Source organism: Lepisma saccharinum, chromosome 17, assembly GCF_977018435.1.
Source record: "Lepisma saccharinum chromosome 17, izLepSacc3.1, whole genome shotgun sequence".
Lineage (NCBI taxonomy): Eukaryota > Metazoa > Arthropoda > Insecta > Zygentoma > Lepismatidae > Lepisma > Lepisma saccharinum.
The window spans coordinates 3,306,314-3,334,265 of NC_139245.1; the positions used below are offsets into that span (position 1 = coordinate 3,306,314).

Here is a 27,952-nt window from a genome sequence, read left to right on the forward strand (position 1 = left end):
TTCATATGTTTGTTTCGTCAAGATCACACCAACCTCAAGCACGCGTACGATGACTACGTAGGCGGAGACATGAACTACAATCAATTTTCGGAACGCTGCTGCTCCCACTGTTGGAACAGTGACGATTTCGGATTCGCGACGATCGACATGACAAGAAAACCCAACGACGGAAAATACAGAAACAAAATCAACGACTTTCTAAACGTTGCAACGTTGTGAGAAACGACGTGTATAAATAACGTTATGACGAAACGAAAAATCGAAGACGAAAATCTCAAGCTTCGCGATTACCTCGCGAAACGCTTCAAAGGTTGGAAATCCGAGAATCGCGGATTCTACGAAGAGAAGAAACGTCAAGATCAACCTGTGATCGACGCCATCAGCGATCTAGGTAAAGAAATTAAAGGCGTTACGGAACAAAATAAAAATTTGATCAACGAACTCGTACCACTTGCAGCTAAAAGTTACACCGTACCCACACCCATTTCGAGCATTCCTTCGACGCCGTTCGAACTGAAGGACGTACCGCCACGACGTCGAGCCATAGGTAGCACGCCATCGTCTTTGGATAAGATCGAGTTGGGACCTTTGGCACGAGACTACCTGAGCACGGGGAAATTCGACAAGGATGAAGTGTTCGGATTGTATCCGAGCATGGAGAGCAACGAAGGCGGCGGTGTGGTTTGGAAGATTGGAAAATCGAAGGTGAGTTTCGAAGGCAACGACATTAAAGTTAATTTAGGCGAGAAGGATAGTTGGAACAGGTATCCGGGTACGGTGGGACTGTGGGAACTCGTTGCCAAAAAGCAGCCGAAAGATTACACCGACGAAGATTACCAGAGTTACAAGGAAATTTTGATCATGACGGATGCCTTGTACCAGAACAACGACGCCTCGCAGAATAGGGTGAAATCGAGCAGCGGTGAAAAGTACAGGAATCTCATCAAGCCGATATGGAACCAGGTCAAAACAGGCAGCGGCGTCAAACTCTACAACACCCTGCCCAAAGAGTTTGTGTGGGTGGACGACGTGCGCAAGCTCATAGACAGGTTGTTGGTTATTGCAGGAGAGGAGAATGCAGGCAATCGTAATTTCTACAACGAGAAGGTAGGAATTGTGGACATGATCAGCACCAAACTTTCCAACTTCATCGTGAACGACGACAAGGGCATAGGTCACCTCATTAAAATTATCAACACGCTGCCTCCGAGATTCTGGAACATGGCCGAAGGAAAGGGACTCGTGAACGACATCATCAACAAGTTACCTTTCGAGATACATTTACCCGGCTACCAGTTCTGCGGACCGGGTACCAAACTCGAGAAAAGATTGGAGAGAGGAGACAAGGGTGTGAATCCGTTGGACGCCGCATGCAAAGATCACGACATCGCCTACAACACCACTCGCACCGATCTGGATGCACGTCACGAAGCAGACAGAAAGTTAGAGCACGCAGCTTTCGAAAGATTCGTTAGCAGAAACGCTTCGCTGGGAGAAAGAGTTGCAGCACTGGGCACCACCATTGCCATGAACACGAAACAAAAATTTGGATGGGGTGTGTAGAAATAAAAAAAATTCTCGAACCGTAAAAAAAATTTCTTCGGCATATAAAAAACACTACATAAAAAAAAAAAAACTCCAGTTGTGTTTGCCATCTTATAAAAATGAGTAAACAATCACTAGACGCCCAAGCATTAAAACAAATGCTAAATTCATCAGTCGAATATGTAAAAATTCAGGAATTGGAAGTGGACAAACCTTACACGATAACTTCCGGTTCAATTGTTTCTACCCAGTATGGTCCCAAGGCGCGTCTGTTGCTCAACGCACAATACAGTCTATTTTTACCAGATCGATACGCTAACATGTTATCCGACGAGAAGCTAGCTATTTTAATCGAGAACAAAACTCAAATCGTGTACAAGGGTACAAAGGAACTTCTTGGTAAGAAAACAAAGCACGTAATAGAATTTGTGTAAGGGCTCTGCGCGGAGTATATCCTTGAAAAAAAAATTACACGCAACAAAAAAAATCTCAGAACATTTATATATAAATAACATACCGAAAAAAATTACACAAAACAAAAAAAATCTCAGAACATATATATAAATAACATACCGTGAAGATAACATATAAAGCATCAACATGAAGCCCAAAGGTGTCGTGTACCAGATACCATACTCCAATCTGAAAAATCTAGGTGCCCTCGATGGTTTACTCACCAAGAAACAACGCGAGAAGAAACGTTCTTGCTTGACGAAAGGACACGGAATGAAATTACTTCTCAGGACACCTCAATTGAGACGCTTGCAGCGTTCGCGGAAACAGCAAAAAATCGGAGGTTTCATATTCAGCATCCCAGCCATCCTGGCAGCATTGGGGGCCGTTGGAAGTTTGGCCGGCGGTAACGCCGCCATCGCGAAAACCGTCATCGACTCGAAGAAGAACAAGGCAGAATTGGAAGAACAGAAACGTCACAACCTGGCTATGGAGAAGAAGGGGAAAGGTATAACCAAAAAACAAAAAAACAACCTCGATGCTTTGAAAAAATATAAAAAAAAGAAGAAGCCCTGTCCAACTTCGATATTGAATCTCTGATCGAACTGTTGGGAATAAAAAACTTCAGGGGTGTTTTCATGTCCGATTCTCTACCCTCTGCTGTGAAGAAAAAGGAGTATGGCGTGGTCAACCTGGACAGTTACAAAAATCCTGGTACACATTGGATATGCTACCTCAAAATTGACGATAACAATGCATTTGTTTTCGATTCGTTCGGTGGCACACCACCTGCCAGGTTGGTAAAGTATCTCAGTGTTGCCAACCTCTACTACAATGACAAACGCATCCAGGGTTTCACCGATGTTAACTGCGGCCACCTATGCCTTTCCGTTCTCGCATACATGTCTAAAATAAATAACCCGTCGGTGGAACATTTTCAGAAAGCATTGTGGAATCTTAAACACGATGGGCGTGTTCCATCTCACGAGCGAATCTTCAATCTTGAAACTCACGCTGCACGACGACATCGTCTATCCTAAATCCGTAGCTCTGCGTGCATTCTACAGCATGTACCTGATACCTAACGTCACGCAGCACAACAACAAAATTAGCGTCGGAAGCGAACACATCGTCGTCACGCCAGGCCAATACAATCTTTCCACTTTGCAAGCTCAGTTACCCAAAGGCACGTACTTTTCTCAAAATTCGGTCACGCACAGAGTGGAAATCGTGTCGGCGACGGAGACCGTGGACCTGGGTACCATGGGTGAACTTTTAGGTTTCGAGAACAACGCAAAACTCGAAGCTGGCATCAAGCACACGGCAGCAAACATTCCTAAATTTCTGGCCATAGAGACTCTGAACGTTCACTGTAACGTGGCAGAAGGAATGATCACTAAATCTTCGGACGGGGAGTTGCTGGGAAGTCACAAGCAGACGGGAATCATAGCTACGTTCAAACCCAGTTCCGAATTCATGGAACCGATCATCTACACACCCTCTTCGCCGATCTATTTTCCAGTATGCCGCAACCGCATAGACGACATAGAGTTGGTGGTGACGAACGAGAAAGGAGAGGTGGTGGATTTCGCAGGTGCAACGACCACTGCCATCGTGGAGATCAACGTATAATAAATAACACGCATAGTGAAAATGGAGCAAATCGAAAGTTACGAATTGCAATCTTTCCCTCCCAACCGTCGCACGTTCGCCAATCTCAACGAAGCGAACAGGGAGATCGAATACGACGTGGACGTAGGCGACGGGTTCGTTCATCCTCACAGAGCGGACCTCTACCTTCAATTCGACGTGGTGAAGAAGGAAAGCGGAGACGCGTTTCCGCCCAATGCAAATTTGATACTCGTGGACAACTTCGTGCCTCACCTGTTCTCGCAGGTGGAGGTGAGGAAACACAACACCGTCATCGACAGAATAGACTATCCAGGCATCACGTCGACGGCAGTGGGAACTTTGAAATTATCCAAAACAGACGCGACATACTACCAGGCGGGAGGATTCGAAGCGGGGACCAAAATATCGACTAGAAGTCACACGGTGCTTTTTCCCATGCGTCTGCTGCCGGGATTCTTCTCGGACTACAAGGAGATCATGTGGAAGGGAGGATTGCGCGTCACGTTTCGAAGAGCGGCCAACGACAACGACGCACTGATGCGATACACCAACTTGAACGCCGACGGCACGCCGATAGCCAACACATTACCTGAAGCGGCCAAGTGCGTCATCCGGAGCATGGAATTGAGAATGCCGATCGTGGAATACGAAACAAACTACGCTCTCAAGTACAAAGCGGAGATCTTGAAGAATCCGCAGGTACCGATTCACTTTCACGGTTACCAGTGCGTGCAGAAGATGGCGTCGGGAAATCACATGGAATTCGACGTAACGACACAGTTCAACAACATACAGTTCGACATGCCAGATTTCGTCGTAGTGCTCTTTCAGACCAGGCGCGATAACAACCAGGAAAAAGATTCCAGCAAGTTCGACGACTGCAAAATCAAGAACGTTTATCTGAAGAATGGACGCAACGAAGTCTTCCCGCGCGAGAATTACAACCTCGACATGACAAAAGACGATTACCTCAAACTTTACGAAGCTTACACCTCTTTCAAACGCGTGACCGAGGGAAGCATGGACATGTACTACACGCCCAGCGAATTCAAAACCCGCAGACCCATGTTCGTCATCAACACATCTAAGAGAAAGCAGGTGGTGGTCAACGATCGAACCAACATCAAGGTCGTCTGCGAGTTCCACGAAGCCTTGCCCGAGGACACCATGTGCAGCGTCATCCTGGTCGCCGAGAAGTCCTTCGTCCACGACGTGAAGAACGAGAGGGTCACAGAGCAGTTTTAACAAGTTTTTAACATTTTTTCTTGCACAATAAGAAATTTTTGTACTAGCACAATCAGTTTCAATGGCACAATACGAAAATTTCACTAGTTCAAGATCAGTTACAATATCAATTTCATCAGTTATCAGTTACAATATATTTTTTCTCATCAGTTTTTGCACTATAGCACGAGACAATCAGAAATTTTTGCACAAAAATTTTGTTGTTGTTTTTACATGAGAAAATTAACAATAAAATTCTTTTTTTATCGTTTCAGATGCTGTCGAACATCAAAAACACATACACATACAAACACACTAAAAACAATAAGCATGCAACTTTATTTGTAACACACACATACATTCTCCATCTTCATCAAAAAATATTATAATAAACATAATTATTTTTATCTATATCTCACAATAAAACTCTATATCCAAAATATTACAACATCAAATAACACTAGAGTCGTTAGTACACGTTGCATGCATTACGGAGGTCCTCTGTAGGGTTTCATGGAAGTTTGGGGGAAAAAAAAACACGTGAAACCCTACAGAGGTGCGGTAATCTACAACCGCAGCCGTTAGAAAACCTTTTACTTTTTTTTTGGTTGGGCACCACGCACCCTGGCGAGGTTATAGGGGCCAGGCATCCTAAAAAACAACAATTATTTATTTGTTTGTTTGCGTCACAATACGAAAATAATGAGAAGCGCCAGCGCGCACGTGTGTATAGCACATCGTGTTTCCCCCCGAGAGAGGTTTACAAAGGTCACGATAGGTCTCTCTCTTCATCTTACAGCAACATTGGCATCTCTATCTTTTTTAGTTGTAGGTGGGTTGCCAACACAATCTAGTTAATAATACTACATATTATACACACACACGCACACACATACTGTGTTGCCATCCATCCATCCCTCTCTCTTTTACGGCAGTATATATTTGTTGCTGGCTCTTCTTGCCTAGTGTGTGTATGTTACGTCAGTATATAAATTGGCTAAGCCTCAAGCAAAATAGCCCTTGCCAAGTAAAAAAAGCTGTAGGTAGGTGTTGGTAATACTGTCGGTTGTTTAACTCTTCCCTCTCTCTCTTTTTCTCCTTTCTCTTTTTTTTTGTAAAAAAAAGCTATGGCAAAAGTACCAGTAGGTTGGCAAATTGCTTTATGCACTGTAAGGCAGACCTCAAGCAGTATTGCCAGCTCCTTGCTTTAGGTTAGGTTAGACCAAATAAAAACCTTGGTGATTTTTCGAGTAAGATGTTGGCAATACTGCAGAACAAGCCTCAAGCAGTATTGCCAGCTCCTTGCTTTAGGTTAGGTTAGACCCAAAAACAAACCTTGGTGATTTTATCGAGTGAGGAGTTGGCCACGCTGCAAGGCGAGCCTCAAGCAGTATTGCCAGCTCCTTGCTTTAGGTTAGGTTAGACCCAAAAACAAACCTTGGTGATTTTTTCAAGTGAGGAGTTGGCCACACTGCTTGAGGCTTTCTCGCAGTGTTGCCAGCTTCTTGCTTGAGGTTAGGTTATACCCAAAAACAAAAACCTTGGTGATTTTTTCGAGTGAGGAGTTGGCAACACTGCTTGAGGCTTTCTCGCAGTGTTGCCAGCTCCTTGCTTTAGGTTAGGTTAGACCCAAAAACAAACCTTGGTGATTTTTTCGAGTGAGGAGTTGGCCACGCTGCAAGGCGAGCCTCAAGCAGTATTGCCAGCTCCTTGCTTTAGGTTAGGTTAGACCCAAAAACAAACCTTGGTGATTTTTTCAAGTGAGGAGTTGGCCACACTGCTTGAGGCTTTCTCGCAGTGTTGCCAGCTTCTTGCTTGAGGTTAGGTTATACCCAAAAACAAAAACCTTGGTGATTTTTTCGAGTGAGGAGTTGGCAACACTGCTTGAGGCTTTCTCGCAGTGTTGCCAGCTTCTTGCTTGAGGTTAGGTTATACCCAAAAACAAAAACTTTGGTGATTTTTTCGAGTGAGGAGTTGGCAACACTGCGAGCCCCACGGAGCCCCATTTTCGGGCGCAGAACCCGGGACACTACTCTACTATCCACCAACACGCTTAATCTGGGACGATTTAATTTCTCATCAAGGAAATATAAATTTGAACTTTGCTCAAAGTTGCACAACAGGATTTAGCCGAAGTATCAACGAATATTATTAGATTTATCAACTATAAAAGATGTAATTAGTCTTACGTTGAACGGCGTCTATCTCGAGCTAAATGCAAAATTAGACGGAGGAGAAGCAACAAGCATGTTTCGCTTGACATTGATTAGTTCAACGACGGGGGAGAGGAAGGGAGACGTGTATTTTTCATTTCCCAAGCGTTGATTAAATTACAGCGTCTGGAACGCTCCTTAATTTGTCCCCTAGCTCTGCCACCGACAGAGGCATCCAAAGGGGTCATAGAAATCTTGATGTTTGAAGCGAATCAGTATCGGAGGATTCTTTTCAGGAGTATAGCGTTGGGCGTAAAGTTTATCCACCGGGCTAGGAAATTAACATTGGTCTATGGATTTCACGAGTTGAAATTAAAGAGTAAGAAGTTATTTTGATAGTAGGAGGAAATCACATGGCACGTTGAATGCGCAGATTCAAGATACAGCTAAGTCTGACGTGGTGATTTCGAATACTGCGAAGTTAGTGGAAAGTTTGTTAGAACTAATACTTTCTGTTGAAAGAAGACAAATATTTTGGATACAAAGCAGTGGCGAATTAACGATCACACTCAGTTTTATATTGCGGCCTCCGTTGCAATAGTCATTTACTTATGTTAATTGGCGATTTGCTATTAGTTTTAGACGCATCGAAAGACGAAGGTGAGGGAATTAACAACAGTCATTACTATACCTCGGATTTTTAGGTTCTTAAAATAGGCTCTAAAAATCCTAAAATAGGTTCTAAAAATATTAAGTTAGGTCCGAAAAATTCTGAAGTAGGTTCAAAAAAACTTAAAATAGTTCAAAATTCCTGAAAAATGCTGATTAGGTATAGTCACCTACTCTATGTGGTCAAAAGTATCCGGACACACCGCGCAACGTGTGTGTATCACAGAGGGCGACACAGTACTGCTATCTACCGTGTGGAACACATAGTCAGCGAACTCAGTAGTCTGCAGACAGTGTGAGATAGCAGTATAGACTTTCAACGTGGTCAGTTGGTTGGATGCCACTTGTGTAGGAAGTCTGTGTGTGAGATTTCCACCCTCCTAATCATCCCTCTGTCCACTGTTTCCAATGTTACAGTGAAGGAATGTGTACAACCCAAAAGCGTGCAGGCCAACCTCCCATGTTGACCTCCAAAGACCATGGAGTGTTGAAGAGGGTGGTACAGCATTATCGTCAATCATCCATCGCCACCATCACACAGGAATTCTGAACTGCATCAGGATCTACTCCAAGCACCATTACTGTTTGGCGCAAGGTGCGGCAACTTGGTTTCCATGGCCGAGCAGCTACCCATAAGTCAAACATCACACAGACAAATGCCAAACGCCTCCTCGTGTGGTGCAAGGAGCGTCGAAACTGGACCATAGAACAGTGGAAAACCGTTGTGTGGAGTGATGAATCACAGTACACAATGTGGCGATCCGATGGTAGGGTGTGGGTGTGGCGAATGCTTGGTGAACGACATCTACCAACCTGTATAGTGCCGACAGTAAAATTCGGCGGTGGCGAGGTTACAGTTTGGTCATGTTTCTGCTGGAGGGGGCTTGGCCCCCTTGTTGCTTTACTTGGCAATGTCAGGGCACAAGGTTACGTTGACATTTTAACAGCTTTCATTCTTCCTACCGTCGAAGACCAGTTCGGGGATGACCATTGTGTCTTTCAACATGACCGAGCACCCGTCCATACTGCAGGGCTTCTGGGGGGGGGGAGTGGTTTGACGACAACAACGTCCCACTAATGGACTGGCCTGCGCAGAGTCCTGATTTGAAACCCATAGAACATCTCTGGGATGTTTTGGAATACCGACTTCGTGCCAGACCACACCGATGCACATCAATACCTCTTCTCATTTTGGCGCTCTGCGAGGAATGGGCTGCCATTCCTCAGGAAACCTTCCGGCACCTGATTGAAAGTATGCCTGTGAGAGTGAACGCTGCCATCAAGGCTAAGGGTGGGCCAACACTGTATTGACTGCCAGTGTTCCCGGTGGAGGGTTGCCCAAACTTGTACTTTATTTTCAGGTGGGTGTCCGGATACTTCTGATCACATAGAGTATATCCTGAAATACGCACTATCTTGCATAACGTTATGTGTGTTGCCTAACCCTAAGGCAATGACAGAACTTACCATTGGAAATTTGCTAATAAAATCCACTCTTCACCGTATAGTTAGGCAACAATCTTTTTCCATGTTATAAATCATGTTATATGCTGAAAATAATATTTCAACAAAAACATAGTCAGTGGTGCAAACTTCAATGCTGAAATGTTAGTTTGCCACAAAGCACCAAAGTGACGCGAAAGTGAGCAAGACCACACAGGTCAGACCACTTTGGATTGTACAGGTAACAGTAGCACCAGAAATTTTGCTTTGTTTAGAGCTTCCAAACATCACCATGGACTTGGAGGATGAGAAATCAACATAGAGTATGCTTCAAACACGTTCGTCATTGAATTTGTGCGTGACCAAACAAAGCAAATGTCTGTGTGTGACATAAAAATTCTGTAAAACCTTTAAAACTATATAAAAACAAAAAATAGCTTTATTTAGGCGCAAAAACCTAAAACAGGTTCTAACAAGCAAAATAGTATTTTTAGGCTCTATAAAACTTCAACAGTTGTTGCGTTTTTTAATCAAACGCTGACATAACTTATTATTTCTTACATACCTGTAAAGGAAAAAATAGGTTAAAAACCTAAAATCAGAGGTCAAGTCATTACGAAGGAAAGGGCATAAAATTACGAATCTCAGCAATTTGAACTCATTAAACTCTCCCCTTCGTTACAATAATAATAGGAACACATGGCTCGACAGCCCTCGAAAGGGCCTGGGCCTATCTCCCGGCCGCCAGTCTCCCTCCCATAATCCTACCTAGAGGTGTGGAGATCTTCAACCAGAAGTGTGGTAACGTGGGGTCAGAACGTCGAACCCCCGGCCGTTGTAGGAGATTTCCGAGACCGGGTTACGCTACTCACTCGTAGCTCCCCAATTTCCTCACGATGGTGGGTTGCCACCGGCCCTATACACAGGCCGAGAACCCAGGCGGACTCGAACCCATGCAGTCGGGAGCCCGAAGCACAGCGCCTACATTTAATGACGTAGGTTACAACCAATGTTGTAAGGTGCTTAGAACCGGCTGGTAACATATGTACAAATTTGCATACCCCCCAAAAACTAGTTTCCAAAATGAAAACACAAATACGCCACTGAGTGGGCAGAAAGCTTAATTCGCGTAGTGATTATAAATAAATCAAAGTGTACTAGACGTGACGTGGACGACGTGAGAACAGTCGAGAAGCAAATTTGTTACACGAAAACCGAGGTGGATGTATTGAAATATAGAGCAAGATCTTTCCCTTACTGGCTGGCTATATCCCTTGAAATGTACAGCGGTTTCCATTTAAGACAAAAATTAAGTAATGTGGGGGTAAGTGGCAAACCGTGTGCAATGTCTCACCTCGTTTACTCTTCTTCCCTTTTGAGACGAAGGCCAGAACATGTTTTATTAATGCTCTTCCTTCAGCTCCAACTGGTGGTTTCACCTTTATTTCTCCCGTATCCAGAATTCATGTGAATTAAATTAAGTGAGGCGCACCATCTATCTGCTTGGAACAATTGAAAGTCGACAGTTGGAGTTTGCTCAACGTGCCTGCCAGGACGGGGAAACCTGAAAGCCTTTTAATGTAACGACCAGCCGGAACGAGATAGAGGGAAGGTTCGACCTCGCTAACAAAGGCATTTGATCACGTCCCTCAGCGCGAAGATAGATCCACGAAGTTGTTTTTTTTTCCAATCTTGGAAAATTGTCTGAGGCGTGTGGGCGATCCTGCTAAGGACATGGGACGTCAAGATATAACTTTTCCAAGGGTTCGCTTTTCAGTGAAATGTAGCTAGACTATTTCTAGAATAAAAACTGTGTCACTAGTGAATTGCCGTAGGCTATAAATTGTGTGTGTAGATTACATTGTCAATTTACATAGCGTAAGTAGGCTATGTAAGCATGAGTCGTCAGAAATTTTTGTGGGGCCATTGATAAAATTTGAATAGTAGAAATAATAACAATAATTATTATTGTCATGGTTATGATTATCGTTATACAGTATTAACTATTATAAACCAATGTATAATTTATTATTATTATTATTAATACTATTGCTATATTCTTGGGAATACTTTCTACCCGATCTACCACATGAGTGAATATTCAGCACAACTTCTTGTCATTATTTTATAAATTTCATACACGTGTATTGAAATGAAATGCATAGTTATTATATTTTGTTATTAACTTTTACCTCGTTGAAGAATAAGCTTTAAAAGTTAGGGGGCAATTGTAGTAAACGTTAAGTTATTTGACCTCTCACACACAAAACTCTAATATTTGAACATTCATATTTTTCGATATAATATTATGATTATTATTTACTTTGGTTGTTTGAACGTAATTTCTGCAATAACTTCAACAATTACAAGCTTTCTGTTTTTTTTGTAACATGAAATGAGCGATGGCAATTTCCAGGGAGAGTGGACAAACGGTTCGACATCTGATTTAACAGTCTTTTTCTTATTGTATAAATCATGCCGTTTTCTACTTATTTTGACAAAAACTATATTCAGCAGTCTTTATTAAACAATACCTGGATAAATGATTGTTCTGTTATTTCTATATTTTACACCATCTTTTTTTCCTTACTAGTATAATTATTATTATTTTATCATAATTTATAGACCTATTCTTAACAAAGTGTATTACTATACATGCGTGATACTTGGTTCAGGAGAGGGCACCTTCTGAAATATATTTCTACACACGTGGATGTCTATACGCTGTCCCACGAATCTGTGAAGCAACGCCACACATAAAGGTAGAGAAGGGGAGCAAGTGGGCGGAGAGAAGCAGTGCGCCCTGCTGCAAACTGCTTGTAGCTGTAATTTCGTTTCCCCCTCCATGCCACGCCTTTCTCTCCAACACATTCATTGGTCGAGCGCCTTTAAGTCGCTACTTGCGTAGACACTTGCTTTCGTTCACTTGCTGCAGAGATTCCTCGGACAGATTACATATTGTGGACATATCCAGTGCTCGAAGTGAGGGGATAATATCTACCAGCTATCAAAATTTTCGCAAGACATGCTGTCTCATTGTCACCATGTTAAAGGATCGCAAAGCATCCCGCCAGCTAATATTTTTCACTTCAGACTATCGCTGTTTACCAATAACGACTATTCTATTAAATGTATATGACTGAATTAGGTCTCGGAAGTTGAGGAAAAATCCTTTTTTTTTCCTAGTGTCCGAAGACGAGGCCCAACATAATATATGTTCATTTTGGGTCATTGTAGGCCAGAAAAAGGTGGGTTTTATTTGTCCTTTTTTGCCTTTTTCGGCGTTTTTTGGCTTATTGGTCCTTTTTTAGCCTTTTTTAGGTCTTAACGGCTTTTTTCTGCTACTTCACCTTCTTTCGACTACGTTTTTACTACCCATTCTCACTTCGAATCATCATCAGTTCATCACCTCTTAAACATCCTTTCTGTAGTAAAGAAATAAAAAAAAAAAGAAACAAAGAAATATATTTTTGGACGACTGAAGCAGGTACGGTACGAGGTCCTTTAAGCGTAATTTGTCTTGAAGGTCGCGCTGTAAGTGGCAACTTTCTCTTGTTTTGAAGCTTTCAGTTTTTTCGCACTGTGTGTTCCATACCACCAGAATTTTGTATTTTTTTTATTCATTAAATATGTAATCAAAACTGAAGTTATTAATTAATTTGGATCACATTTATACGTCCTTTTTTTCGTTTTTAGATCCTTTTTTAATATTTTTATGTCTTTTTTTTGGCTATTTTTAAGGTCTTCACCTTCCGAGCCCTACTGATAATATATCCGCCAGAACCACTTTTCCCCGTAGTCAGTTCGACGGATATATCTGTCCACGATACACTCTGCACGTATCCACTGCATATGACCACATGGCCGTAGGCAGGAAAAAATTTCGGGTGGGGGGGGGTCACTTATAATTGTTCCCATGGGCGTCGCAAGAAATTTGAATAATGGAAATAATAATAATAGTTTTTTAAAAAATCCTAAACTAATTAATTTCAAACGTATTATTATTATTGCTGTTCTTATATCCTTGAGGAGACTTTTCTACTCTATCCATCAGAAGGGTGAATATGTAGCACAACTGTCTTTATTTATTTTACGTTTCATGCAGTGTGTACTGAAATGAAAAAAAAAGGTAAAAAAGGTAAAGTGCTCCCCTGTGCATAGCACCACGCCATGAAGGCGTATAGGGGGTGTGGGGGTGATGTGATCAGCATCACGCCCCTAACCGCCTTTACCCCACAGGGTTTCCCCCAGGTACCCATGTTATTCGACGCTGGGTGGGCGCCGGGGCCGCTTCCATCGTTAGAAAAGTTCCCGGATTTGAACCGGCCGGGGATCGAACCCGGGACCTTTAGCATGGTAGTCAGACGCGTTACCGACTGAGCCACCGCGGCCACCAAAAATTTCTGCCCCAGTTATTATATTTTGTTATTAAATTTTAGGTACCTCAAGAAGAAACTTTAAAAGTAAGAGAGAAATTTTAGTCATAAAGTTTATGTTGTTTTACCAAAACTTAATTTTGTGGAAATTTGAAAACTGTGGAACCAGTTATTCTTTGTATTAAATGGTAAAGCATAACCTGGTGCCTGTATCGTAACCTCAATTCTTCGATCTAACGCCGTTGTTCTATGGTTATTCTGTTGGAATACTAACTGGACTTTATTTCCGTTATTAACAATAAAACTAACAAACATTCTGCTATTTTGTAACTTGCAATAAACAATGTCAATTCGGTGGGGGGGGGGGGGCGTTTCTATGAACCAGTTAGATCCCACTTTCCGACGCTCATATTGGTCCTATACTTACCAAACAGCATTACATACAACCACTATGCAATATATAAGTATGTGTTTTATAGGACCGCATATGGGTTAAATGTATCTACTATATCGAACCGCTGGGTGAAGGATAGTTAATGTAACGCGCTACGAAGCTGGATATTTTAGGTTTGAACTCTTATAAAGGAGGATTTAAACTCTTATTGAACAGGGAATTTAAAAGTTGCAACGGGAATTTTGGGACAATCGCAAGGAAATTTTCAGTCTGATCCAGGAACAGCAATGGCTGCGATTCTGAGAATTAAATCAGTTTCGCTCAAATTTCAGAACTCAAAATGTTTGAAATTCTAGCTCGATCATTCGAGGATTGTCTGTCTCCCTGTTGTATTTTTGTGAAACTGCGAATAAATTTTTGAAAATGTGTTACAAAAGTTTCTGAACTTCCATTAATCCAACATGTCGGAAGTTTTGGGGGGCTTGAACCCTAAACCCCCCTTTAAATACGGCCATGTATGACCAGCTTTAAACTATTCTAGAGCAGGTGATTCAGATTTCAAATTATTTGATGACTCATATCATCCTGGTTAATTTTGAGAAACTACTTCGCTGCTTTACACGATCGCCAAGGAAAAAGTAAGTGGGAAGTACAGTAGCATTAGACTAAACCCCCAATGGAATAAGGAAAAGTTACCTAGTTACCGGTATATTTTTTTCGTACAATTTGAAACTCTTTTCCTTTCTCGTATCTTTTTACTAAAGTCTGTTCGGCGAAAGAATAAACTTCAAAATTCAATTTTTGTCTTTTCCGTCGAAAGCCAGGAAGGGTCACATGAACCGCTGAACCAATCGGCTTTGAACAGTTGCCGTGGCGAGGGGAAATTCTCGTGGTATTCTGGTTTGCCAAATGTTTCGTTTCGAAACAGGTGGCGTCCTCAACAAGGCCAAGCACGGTGAAGCCTCAAACGAATGGGTCTCTGATTCCCTGCCTCTCCCTGAAATAAGAGCGAAGGGTGCATGTCGACAGCAAAAGATGTCGCGTACGGCTGGACAAGAATCAGGCGTGTAGCAAGTAGCAACACCGCTTTAATCCCTTTGAAACTATCACAACTGGAGGCGAAAAGTCTGGGTTTCCTGAAGTTTAGTCTTTGGCCGCTCGGGCTTCATCTTCCGATCTCCTATTCTCTATCTTCGCACCAGCCTGCCACCGTGGCGGAGTGGTTAGTACATCGCGCTACGACGCCAGGGGTCCCGGTTTCGAATCCTTGCCTGGGCATGGAAGTTTGTGAGTGTTCATTCAGCAATTTCATCATATCATCACTAGGAAGCGGAAGTTGATGAAATGTCATCTTTTTTCTGACATCTCGGATACGATGCCCACAATATTACACTTCGTCTAGAACCCAAAAAAGGTTATTTTAAAGTGCATTTTTTTGCATTTTTTTGCCAATTTTCAGGTTTTAGGTAATTTTCCCCGATTTTCAGCATTTTTCGCAATATTCGGTGAATTGTTTCGTCATATTTTGTCACTTCTTTCATTTTGTAATATTCTTGAGTCTTTTCACCAAGGTGAACATAGGCCAGGCGCGGAGCGTCCATGTAAGCCGTGTAAGCCGGGCTTACACTTTATTAGTTCTAGTAAAATGTATGTAATTATATGGCAAAATTCGTAAAAACTTCAAAGTTCATCTCGGCCCGATACCAGTCTTCGAGATCCTGTTTGTTAGATTGCAACACTTCAGCACCAGACGGCACATGAGAACTCCCGCCTTTTGCTTGGGGAAAGTTGTAAGCCGTCTGAATGTTGCCTTACAAATTTCTGACCGCGAAGGAGCAGTGCCTACCGTCGCCCACCGTATCTGGAAGGCGAAGAGCAAGGAATATAGGGAGAAGAGCGCGTCGAAACCCTAGGTGTGTAAACCTACGGCCACAGGCTTACAACAGCGTTGCAAACCACATGTTTAGAAAAAGTGTTGTTCATGGACGTCCGCAGTATTTCTTTCCACCAGGGAGGATTAAGCAAAGTATTTTTTTCAGGGGTTGGGGTAAACTAGGTATATTTCTCTTCTCAAAATATATATACTAATTCAATTTGAAGTTAACATTTTTCTGCAACGCCCTTACAATAATTAACAATTTGATGTGACTGAAATGAAATTATATGTGTGAAAATGGTTGACATTCATTTTTTCAAGAAGTGTCTCCTCCCCTTGCCCCTTCTGGACATCCATGGTGTCGTTTAAACTCCGAAATTATGCTACATACTACTAAATTGTTCTGGGATTTTCATATTATAAATATTAATTTATAACAAAAACAAATATAAATTCGAATGGTTCAACCAACGGCATGGGTTCCACGTTATGTGAAAAGTTTGAGAAAATTCAACCACAACGAAAAGCGGCCCTGTTGTTTTATTTATATCTCCAACTTACAAACGACTTTTTAAACTTGTGCGAGATTTAGCACCATTATGCTTGGGTTGGCTTCACTGAATACGCGACAGCGAGACACAGGTCCTGCAAGAGGAGGGGCTCCAGCGTTATCGGGTATGAATGGTTGACTGCAAAGGAAATTTGAGCCGGTGGTGCTTCAAGGAGGTTTTTTTTTTTTCCAGGAACAGGGAATTCAGAAGCAAAAAACTAACAGGAAGGGGAAAAAGGAGAAACCTAGAAATGAGCGGGATACGGGAAAATTAGATACACATTGATGTGCTAAATTCTTGTTGTTTCTGTTTTTCGCTTGTACTGTAGGAGAGCATAAACATTAGACATATTAAGACTCTGTTTTCCGTTTATGTATGAACTCAGCTGGTAATAATTGAGCTAAAAAGTGAAATAAATGTTAATGAAAACTGAAGATTGAACCAATTTTACAAATTTCATGTCAAATGTGAACCAAATATTATTAATTACATAGTCCGTGATTCAAACACTCTTCGAACAACGTACGAAAAGCCTGTTTATGATCTTTTAGGTGCTAGATTTGCTTTTACACTATCCTAAGAAAGCACTTACATGTCCTTTGATAGAAATTTCTGGATATGTCCCTACAATTAGTGAGCATTTCTTTTATATTGTATTTTTTTTTTTACTAAATATAGGGAATTTTAAGGCAAGAGAGGGAATTTATTTATATCCGAAAGGGATATTTCCCTCACAGTGCGAAAGATCACTGCTTTGAGCAGTGGCCGATTTTGGATCTGGTTTCTTTTTGTTTCCCCCTTCTTGCTGTGTGTTTGTTAAAGTCTCGAGGTATTGATTGTGCGAATTCCATCTATTGAAAAGCGGACTGTCGTCCCTGTGCTGTGGTGTGATACAGTAGTGAAGTGCATTATGGAATAAAATGAGTGTGATTGTGCGGTGGGGTGGAGAACTTGTTGAAGATGCCGTTGTCCAGCAAGGATTTTGATGCCAAGAAGAAACATGTGGATATAGGTAGGCCCTCCCCTTCCTTCTCTAGCAGACATAGTAACAGAAACGAAAAATAAAGTGCGCCGATTTTGCGATTCATGATACGGAGCTGATACTTTGGTTATGCGGTTGTAAAAAGTATTCAGCACTTTTCTGTTTCCTACTTTTTTCGTTTGTTTATTATTATTCATTTTATCTAACTTTGCATATTTTATATCGATACGTTACTCATTGTGATAGGAATAACACTGACTTAATTATCAGATATCCAGAATTTTTAATTTGGTGAAAAATTCCAGGGAAGTGTTCTGAAAAAATTGGGGGGTGGGGGGTCGATGTGTGTGGATAAATCACTAACCATGTCAGCCCAAAAATAAGCACAATGGGAAATAGCCTTCGTCATGCTAGGCTTACACTGTTGGAAAGGTCACGCTCCGCCACTGACATAGGCTTATATATATCTTGCAGGATTGCAATTTCTGAGCAAAAGAAATGCTGAACTGGTGACAGTCTTTGTTGTGTCGGGGGAAACTACTAGGTGTCCGTCTGGGGCAAACTCAGATTTAAGATAAGATTTTTCCATTGGGAATCCTTGTTGCATATTTTAATTGAATGTGCATGTGGTATCATTTGGTGCTTTTTTTTTTTTGAAAGCAAGATTGCATTTTGTTTAATTTCCTTTTAATTTCAATTTTTAACCTGAAATTAACAAATTTAATGGTCATTTTTTTACATTTCTACGTCATTTTTTCCCATTTTTTTAGGACATTTTATAGGTCATGTACCTATATTTTTTAGGTCATCAACTTCCGCTCCCTACTCACCACCATCTTCGCAAATTAGCCGAAAGTGGCACAAGAAGCGAAGTAAAATAAAGCAAATCAATCTATCTTCGCGTCTCTTTTGTCGTGTGAATACTAGTACTTTACTTGCATGATTTGATTTTTGTTATAACGTCGCTTTTCTGCCACATTTAGCTAATCGCGCCATTGAAGATGAGTGATATGAAGAAATTGATGAAGGGGAACTCGCAAAGAACACTCATGCTCAGACTAGGATTCTAACCCAGGACTTCTGGCGTCGTAGCGTGCTGTGCAGTAGGGTGGATCGAAAAACCGTTTTTTTCGAAATCGGTCTGCGGCTAGTGCTTAAAGTTTGTGGTTGGTGGTCCTTATAACCCATATAAAATTCCAACTTGATCGGATAATATCTTCAGGCTGCGCTTTTTAGTCAAAATTTTAAATTTTTATGAAAAAATGTCAAAAATTTGCAATTTTTAGTGATGGTTTCTCGATGTTTCTGGAGTGATTTAATGGCAAAAAATTACATATATTGCTTGTATGTTGCTTAATATTAACGATTTAGTGTGTTTGAATCAGGGAAAATGGTTTCTTAGTTCGCCAAAATTCGTCAAAAAATGCCAAATATACAGAAATGTTACGGATGTTGGGTAGGCAATAACCCGCTATAATTACTCGACCCCACCGACTTAAAATTACCAAAAACGATAAGGTAATAGGAAAGGAAGTAAACTGCAGCTCTTAGTTCATCGACTAATCGACTATCCAACACTTACCATGAAAAGTGTGTGAACTACAGTGCCTGCAAATGCTCTCTCAAAATATCTGAAATGGAGAAGGAATTTTTAGAAGACCAGAGAACAGACCAAAAATGTACATTCGAAGAGAAGATATCCCGACAACGAAAAGAAATCTGAAAAAAATAAAAAGGGAAGAAACCGAGCAGCTTAGCTTTGAAAAACGTATAGAAGAGCGTTCGTCGTGAGAAGTGCGGCAAGTGGACGAAGCTGAAAATGTCGAAGACAAGGAAGACTTACCTGGCGATGATGAAGATGGAGAATTAATTCCACAAAAGAAGAAGTTTAACTCAGGAACAAGTAGTCAGACCAGGGTCAATCTGAGTTCGTTTTCGCGTGCATGTGAGAGGGGAGGTGTGTCAGACAGAGTAGCTGCACATTTGGCGCCAAGTCTTCTGAGTGATATATATAAAACACTACCTCAAAAGGAGAAATTTAACATTGTTATAGACAGAAACAATTTCAGGCGACAGGGCTCACGAACGCTACAAACACTACAAGAACAACAATGTCCCCAGAACAAGAAAATTTTGTCGTTGTACTTCGATGGAAGGAAAGATTCTACTTTGGTGAACGAAACATGTGAAGAGACTGGAAAAACGTACCAACGGACTTGTCAAGAAGAGCACATTTCTCTCATCGAGGAACCTGGTTCCTTCTACCTTACCCATGTTACGCCCAAAACAGCCGACGCAGAAGGAGCAACTGCCGCTATTTGGAACTTTCTCTGCGAAGAAGGCTTAGATTTGACGGAATTGTCGTGCATAGGATCCGACGGAGAGAGGAAGAACACGGGGAAGCACACCGGCATCATCCGGCGTCTAGAAGAATATATCCAGCGTCCTCTCCAATGGATTGTGTGTCAATTGCATTCTAATGAACTGCCCCTAAGATTCATTTTTGAGGAAATTGACGGCAAGACATCCGGCCCGAAGGGATTTCATGGCGACGTAGGAAAGAGCTTGTCTACCTGCCAAGACCGGCCCATCGTCCAGTTCGAAAACATTGAAGCACTGCTTCCTGATATTGACGTTGATGTTCTCAGCAAAGACCAGGCTTACCTCTACAAAATACCTCTACAAAATGTGCCCGGCTGCAAACGGTGGAGTGTGTCCACATGATCTTGCGATGTGTCTTCCTGGGCCCATTCACCATGCTCGATGGCTGACTCTTGCAGGGCGCATCCTTCGACTGTATGTAGCAACGTCAAATCCATCACCTGCTCTTAAGACATTGACAGAATTTGTCGTTAAAGTTTACGCTCCCATGTGGTTTTACATCAAATGCAATGGAACTATCAAGGACACATCAAAAAACCTGTGGCTAACATTACAGAAAATGGAGTACTTACCAAACGATTTAAAGACTTTCCTCTATGAACGTCTTCAAAATCATGCTTTCTGGAGCATTCAGAAAACATACTTGTTGGTATGTTGGCAGACAGTCGCCCAAATGTGCGTCAAAACACGGCGAAGAAGATCGGAAGCAAGAAAAAGCCAACCAAACAACACCATTAGAAAATGTGCACCCCCAGTGATTAACTTTAATGCCAAAGATTACACAGATTTAGTGCACTGGGAAAAAGAAGAAATAACATCGCCTCCAGTAGCACACTTACTTACGAATGAAGACTTAGAAGAGATCACAGCAGGAATAGACTATTCCCTAGGAAAACTGCAGACTTTTTTTGACCTGCCGTGCCATAGCCAGGCTGTAGAACGGTGCGTCAAGGATGTAACTGCTGCATCAATTCCTGTATATGGTTATGACTCCTGAGATGGCTATATTAGAGCTCGATTGGAGGACAGGAAAATATTACCAAAGTTTTATACCAAACCGGACTTTAAAACCTAAATAGGCCAGTCTACCTGGGTGGGTGAGCGGGCGGCACTCGATTGCACCCACCTCCTCGTTGTGAGTGTTGGATAGTGGATTAGTCGATGAACTAAGAGCTGCAGTTTACTTCCTTTCCTATTACCTTATCGTTTTTGGTAATTTTAAGTCGGTGGGGTCGAGTAATTATAGCGGGTTATTGCCTACCCAACATCCGTAACATTTCTGTATATTTGGCATTTTTTGACGAATTTTGGCGAACTAAGAAACCATTTTCCCTGATTCAAACACACTAAATCGTTAATATTAAGCAACATACAAGCAATATATGTAATTTTTTGCCATTAAATCACTCCAGAAACATCGAGAAACCATCACTAAAAATTGCAAATTTTTGACATTTTTTCATAAAAATTTAAAATTTTGACTAAAAAGCGCAGCCTGAAGATATTATCCGATCAAGTTGGAATTTTATATGGGTTATAAGGACCACCAACCACAAACTTTAAGCACTAGCCGCAGACCGATTTCGAAAAAAACGGTTTTTCGATCCACCCTACTGTGCAGGGTATCCTGAAATGCTCGCTTCTCTGCACGGTGTCTATCTCTCCGGCGGTGGCAGAACTTGTCGTTGAAATTTTGCTATTGAAATCTACACATCATCGAAGTTAGCCAACACACATAATGCCTTGTAGAAAAGCGTGTATTTCAGGATCTATGTGTTCCATTTTTATTGCCTGTGACTGTACATTTAATTCAAAATATTTTTAGTCTTTTGGACCAACTGATTACCATTCACGATTTCCGGCTGTTTAATTTTTTAAAAGAAGAATATTCCAGAAGCCTCTTTCTTGTCCAATGTATTTTGCTATGTATAAATACTTTAATATTAACCATTATTAATTTTAGTACTGCACGTCATTTTACTAGTGCGCGTCAAATCTCCTGCAAATGGCCTTGAACGGCTGAACAGCACCAGCGAATCACAGACGTGCGGCGTTGCCTAGTTCGGTGACAAGGCGTTTCGCTCAACCACGCTGTCTCTTTTCCGTGCGAGATTTCGACATGGCACCGCTGCAGTGCGCTGCTATTGGCTATCGCCATATGCAGGAGATTTGACGCGCGCACTATTCGTTAATCTCGTCGCTGTAGTGATCAGAGACAAAAAAAAAAGACAACACCATGTTAACGAAAGGAAAGGGTTCAGTTTCGTGAAAATGTCCATTCCGAGGCCTGTTTTTACATTCCTTTCGGCACGTAAAAATATGGACCAGATATAGGCGTGTACGTACACGGGGGACAGTTGCCCCTCCTAATACTATCACTTAGAAATTTAGTGTAGAGAAATCTTATTACCGTTATACAATATTATCGCCTCTAAAAAAATGAAGTATTTTCAAACCGGCAAAAGTTCCGAGTAACTACTGCGGGTTTACTTCCTATGTAATTGGACTACCTCACTTCGTTCCCCAGCAAATGACTTATTATGACGCAAGCATTTTATTCGCTAGCCTAGTTTCGTCACACCTATGCGGTCGCAGAGTAAATTGTTCACACACTGGAAATGAATAAATTATGTTCAGTAGTTTTGAATCTCTCTTACGAAATCATGCTTATATGTAAATCAGCCTGAACTACAGAGAAGGAAAATAAAAGGGGGGGGGGGACAGAGAACTTTTGGGCCACGGAAGCTGGAATTCTTCTAATAGAGTGATATTCGGTGGGTCCTGGCACTCATTTTATACGCCTCTGTTTAGTACTCATCAATGCAATAAAAACTTAAATTAAATGAGATTTTTCTTTTTCCGACTGAACTTTCATCAAGATTTTTACCCCCCTTAATCCGAGGGCCTGCGAGATCAGAGGTACCATGAAGGACATCAGAGTATCTGTTTGATATCTGTGCATAGTGAAAAAGTACAACAAGGCAAAGAACTGTTCAACAAAGTGATAGATGATTCTGGAAAGCAAGCAAGACGAAACCAGTTTCTATCTAAATAATAGACTCGAGTCTACTATTCATTTCAATTTTATGATTTGTAAGGTAATAATAATAATTGTAATAATAATAATAATACTAATAAAAGTCCCCCCTGAGTAAAAATCCTGCAGTCGCCCTTGAACTAAGGGATGTTCTATAGTCAGCATTTAGCATGGGCCGTGGAGATTTTATAAGTTTCAAGCAGCCTGCACAGATAGCCTAATTGGTATCCGAACCACTATGTGCTTCCACCAGGTATCAAACTCGTCACCACATGCATAGGAAGACAGGCATTTAATAAACTGAAAACATACATAGTTCAACACTAGCAAATCTCTCACCTAAATTTGTAGTTGCATGAAATTGCAAAGTGACTTTCTAGAATGACAGCTCTACTTGTAAACCAGTATAACAATATCCTAATAAGGATCCATGTAAAAATTGACATGTTAATAATTGTGCGTTCATACATTAATGTCAGTGTATATGAATGACATATGATATCAGCCAAAAGTCACAAGACACCCAAGTGAAAGTGGCGGTAGTGTCATTGTCTGGGGCTGTTTCTCCTGGTTTGGGTCATTAGTTTTAGTCAATGGCAACATGAACAGTGGTGTTTATGAGGACATTTTAGACAAGAGCATGCTGCCCACACTGTGGCAACAGTTTGCAATGGGCCCCTTTTCTCCATCAGCACGATAATGTAATGCCCCTCCCATAGGCGCCGACTCCATGGGGCTTGGGGGGCTCGAGGCCCCCCCCCCCAATGTTAATGATGTAGGGGCAGTGCCCCCCAAATAATTTTGCTTAAGAGGATCTAATGTATTATTATGCTTCTCTTGTAAAGTTTACTCTGAATTGTGTCACATGAACTTAACTGTAAATACACATTTGAAATGTTCTAGACCATCAACTTTGGGGGCTGAGACCAATAAACCATCAACTTTGGGGGGGCTATGACCAGAGACAGCAACACACGTGACTTATTACTATATACCAAGTATGTAATTATGAGTATTGTTAATATTTTTACTAAAAAGAAAGTTTCAAAAGACGATGTGCATGAACTAAATAGTGGATGGGACGTTTGGGCTACAAATGGCTCTCACATGACATTCAGAACGAGATCATTGATACATTAGGGGGATCTGTTTTGCACTCCGTGGTAGCAGATATTAAAAGTCGGGAATATTTTGCTATTATGGTTGACATATCCATCCATGGACAATTAATATTCTGCATTCGAACTGTGAATACGAGTAAAAATTTTGATATTTTTGAGGAATTCATGGGCTTTTATGAGATTCCGTGGCCAAAACTTAAAAAAGGAAGAGAGTGAGTCATTCATTAATTTATTTCAGTGAACAGAGCCCCCCCCCCCCGAATAATTTTGACAAGTCGGCGCCCCTTCCCCTGCCCATAAAGCAGAGTCCATTGCATCGTGGCTTGAGGACAATCAGGTGGATGTGCTTAGCTGGCCTGCTCAAAGCCCTGACTGGGACCCCATAAAACATATTTGGGATGAACTGGAGCGTCGGTTGTGTGTCAGACCTACTTGACCGAAAACCATCCATGAACTATTTATGAGGCTACAGGAGGAATGTGCAAAAAAATCCACAAGCAATATACCAGAACTTAGTGGAAAGCCTGCCCCAAAGCGTAAATGCTGTAATAATAGCGAAAGGAGGTCCGACATTGTATTAGTTACCTGGCTGGTGTCTTTGGAATGAACAACACTGGGTGTCTGGTGACTTTTGGTTACATAGTATACATGTACAGATGAAAACAAGTAGAAATTTACAAAATGATTTTTTATTTTCAGGAATCTTCCTCGGGCAATATGGATTGCTATGCCTATTGTCACTATTGTGTATGTCCTTGCTAATCTTGCATATTTTGCTGTGATCTCATCAGATGAAATGCTTGCATCACCAGCTGTTGCAGTAGTAAGTATACATTCTTTCATACACTGAAGCATAATTTCAGAGATTTTTTTAATGGAATTCTCAAATGTAATTAAAAATTCATTCTACAATTGCACTATATCTGGTGAAATAACATCAATGAAAGGAGGTACACCAGAATCTGCACATAATGAATGGGATTTCCTCCTTCAATATGCTGATGATTCAGCACCAATTCTGGTTCCTTAACACACACACACAATAGTATAGTCTATAAAAATAGTAACAAAATTAATTCATTTTCATCATTATCATCATCCTCATTTGCAAAAATATGAAAGCTGATTGTGATGTATTTGTTTCTTGGGCCTCCCGCATGGTGCAGTTATGCGTCGTCGCCTAGTAATCAAGGGGTGTCTGGTTCGATACCTGTTGGAGTCATTGGTTCAGATCCCATTTTAAACTGTAGGTCCAGTCCCAATTAGCCTTACCGTGCATAAAGTGGACATAAAACACCAATCAATCATTTTGTTCCTTGGGAAGCAAGTCACAATTACTGAACATATTAATTTGCCTTACTTTTTTCTTCAGTATTTCAAAGCTTCTCAGCCAAAAGATTATACTTATCACCAGTGACGTGCTTGGGCGGGTTGGTGTGGGTATAACCCCCCCCCCCCCTTTGGCCCAGTCTTCCTAAAAAAAAAATAACGTCAAAGGTATGAAAATATGACAAAATGAGGGCTGACTACCAAGAAAAAGTATACATAACCCAGTGGCATGCCCAAGGGGGGGTTGGTGGGTGTTATAACCCCCCTTTGGCCTAGTATTCCTAAAGAAAAGAATGCCAAGACAAAATGAGGGCTGACTACCAAGAAAGGTATACATAACCCCTCCCTTTCGAAAATCTTGCGCACCCCACTGCTTATCACTGAAATTTGCACAATATACAATACAAGTTTGAAAATTTCCCAAAACTTTATTATGAGACTTTAATCTGAATTATGTCTTAAAATATGAGCAGCTCTGGAGTAAAACTTAATAACCCACACTCCATTCAAAATTGATTAAACATTTGATTCAGTTGCTGCACAGTCTAAATTTGCTGTACAGTAGTGAATGAAGTTCCTTCAGTAGCCGCTGAAAGGCAGATACACACTGGAACATCTAGGTAACCCATAAGCCACAATGCAGTGGATGAACTTTCACCTGCAGTTTTCTTGGTTTCATACTTTAGTGGGTCGTCAAGTTTTATTCCTGAGCTGCCCATATATATCATAATGAAACTATAAAATTTAGCAAGTAATGCATGAACTATTACTAAGTGTGAAGATACCCATTATTCATCATGTTCATGGATTTTGATATTGGCTGCAAATTCAGTGTTGCTTTCTAGGGGTGGAGACTCATGTGAAAAATATATTCTTCAGGCTTATCTTTATAAGTGCAAGTAAAGTGAGGCAAAATAATTAGACATGGTGAAAATGTTTGTATTACAACTGTCTCCAATATAATCAATTATATTCATAATAATATAAAATATGTTGGTATACAACAAGCTCTCCAATAAGTATTGGTCCAAATATACATTGTTGTGAACAGGAAATACAAGTGCATTATGATGACAGACTTAATACAGAACCAATATTTACATCAAATTAACATTTGTTGTACCTTTATATATAAATTAACAGTTCACCAACTCCATCTTGTGCAAAATTTTAACATGAGGATGATGAAGTAACAACTTTGCAATTACATGGAAGTTATCAATATATTACATTTTTTTAGTCACCAATAATAAATACTTAAAATATTATTCAGCATTCTTTGATGATAAAGTGGGTACATACTGTCAGTTTTATAATGGTTAGCTGTGGTGTATGCAATTCACACTAATATATTTGAAAGCCTGAAATGATATTTGCTTCATGAAGTTTACATTTAAAAGTATAATTTGAAACATTTGATACAAATGTCATCATCATTTATGGAAAGAAGGGGAATAAAATGATCCCTGTCAGGCATGAAAATTTTACCTGTATTGCCATAGGTACTCGAGTTTATTGTGTGTGTGTGGGGGGGGGGGGGGTTATATCTTTCTATTTATTTGCAAATCCACTGGCATGTCCAAGTAACCAAAAGTGGTTGGTCAAACATTGGGCCAACCATACTGAAAATGGTTAGCCAAACGTAAGAACATACCATTAGGCAATGGTAATTTTGGCTGTGGTTCCAACGTTGGCCCAACATTAAAGATAAGTTTTATGAAGAACTGCAAGTAGTGCAAGATAAAACCCCGAGACATGACCTGATAGTCCTGTTGGGAGATTTAAATGCAAAAATAGGAAAAGAGGATGCATTTAAAGAAGTAACAGGTAAACATACATTGCATGAGATAACCAATAATAATGGAGAATTAGTATGTAACTATGCTATTGCAAATAATATGACTGTAATCAGTACACAGTATGAACATAAAAAGATACATAAAGGTACCTGGGTGTCCCCAGATGGGAAAACTACCAACCAAATTGACCACGTTTTAGTAAACGAACATAAAAAGGAAATGGTGCAGGATGTAAAAACAATGAGGGGTCTGAATTGTGATTCGGATCATTTTTTGGTCAAGGCAGTAATCAAACAGAAATTAATACCTGTACGAAAAAGTATTCCAAGACAACAGATAAAATGGAATAAAAGCAATATGCATAGTAAAGAAATTCTGAAACAATATAGGAAAAAAATTAGTCAAAATTTGGAAAACATTATTGATACCCAAGATATAAATGAAGATTGGAAACAACTCAAAGAAGCTATTCTGAAAACAGCAACTGAAGTAATACAAAAGCAAGATGGTAAACCAAGGAATGAATGGTGGGATAATGAATGTAAAATGGTAATAAATCAGAAAAATGCTGCACGACAAAGATGTTTACAGAGACACACAAGGGCAAATTGTGAAGAATATGAGAATAAAAGGAGAATTGCCAACAATGTATGCAGAAAGAAGAAAAAAGAATGGATAAATAATAGAATCTAAGAGATTGAGGAATACCATAGAAGAAAGGATTCAAGAAATTTTTTTAAGGCTGTGACATCTCATGTAAGGAACTACACTCATGCAACTTGATTATGTAAAGATGCATCTGGAGAAGTAATATCTGAGAAAGAAAAAGTATTACTCCGTTGGAAAGAGTACTTTCAGGAATTATTAAATTGGGAACACGTACCGTATGAAGATGAAATACCCGAAAAATTGGAAAATGATACTGAAATTCCAATACCAACATATGAGGAGGTAAATAAAATCATAAAATCCTTAAAAATGAATAA

At 40.7% G+C, this 27,952-nt stretch overlaps 1 protein-coding gene across 1 annotated transcript in view; it reads left to right on the forward strand.

The window, feature by feature from the left end:
• JhI-21 (Juvenile hormone Inducible-21) overlaps positions 1–27,952 on the forward strand; it is a 102,972-nt gene that overhangs the window by 58,794 nt on the left and 16,226 nt on the right. Inside the window, exon 4 of the mRNA XM_083138448.1 lies at positions 24,538–24,661. Coding sequence (XP_082994574.1) covers positions 24,538–24,661 — 124 coding nt within the window. The remainder of the gene's footprint in view (positions 1–24,537; positions 24,662–27,952) is intronic.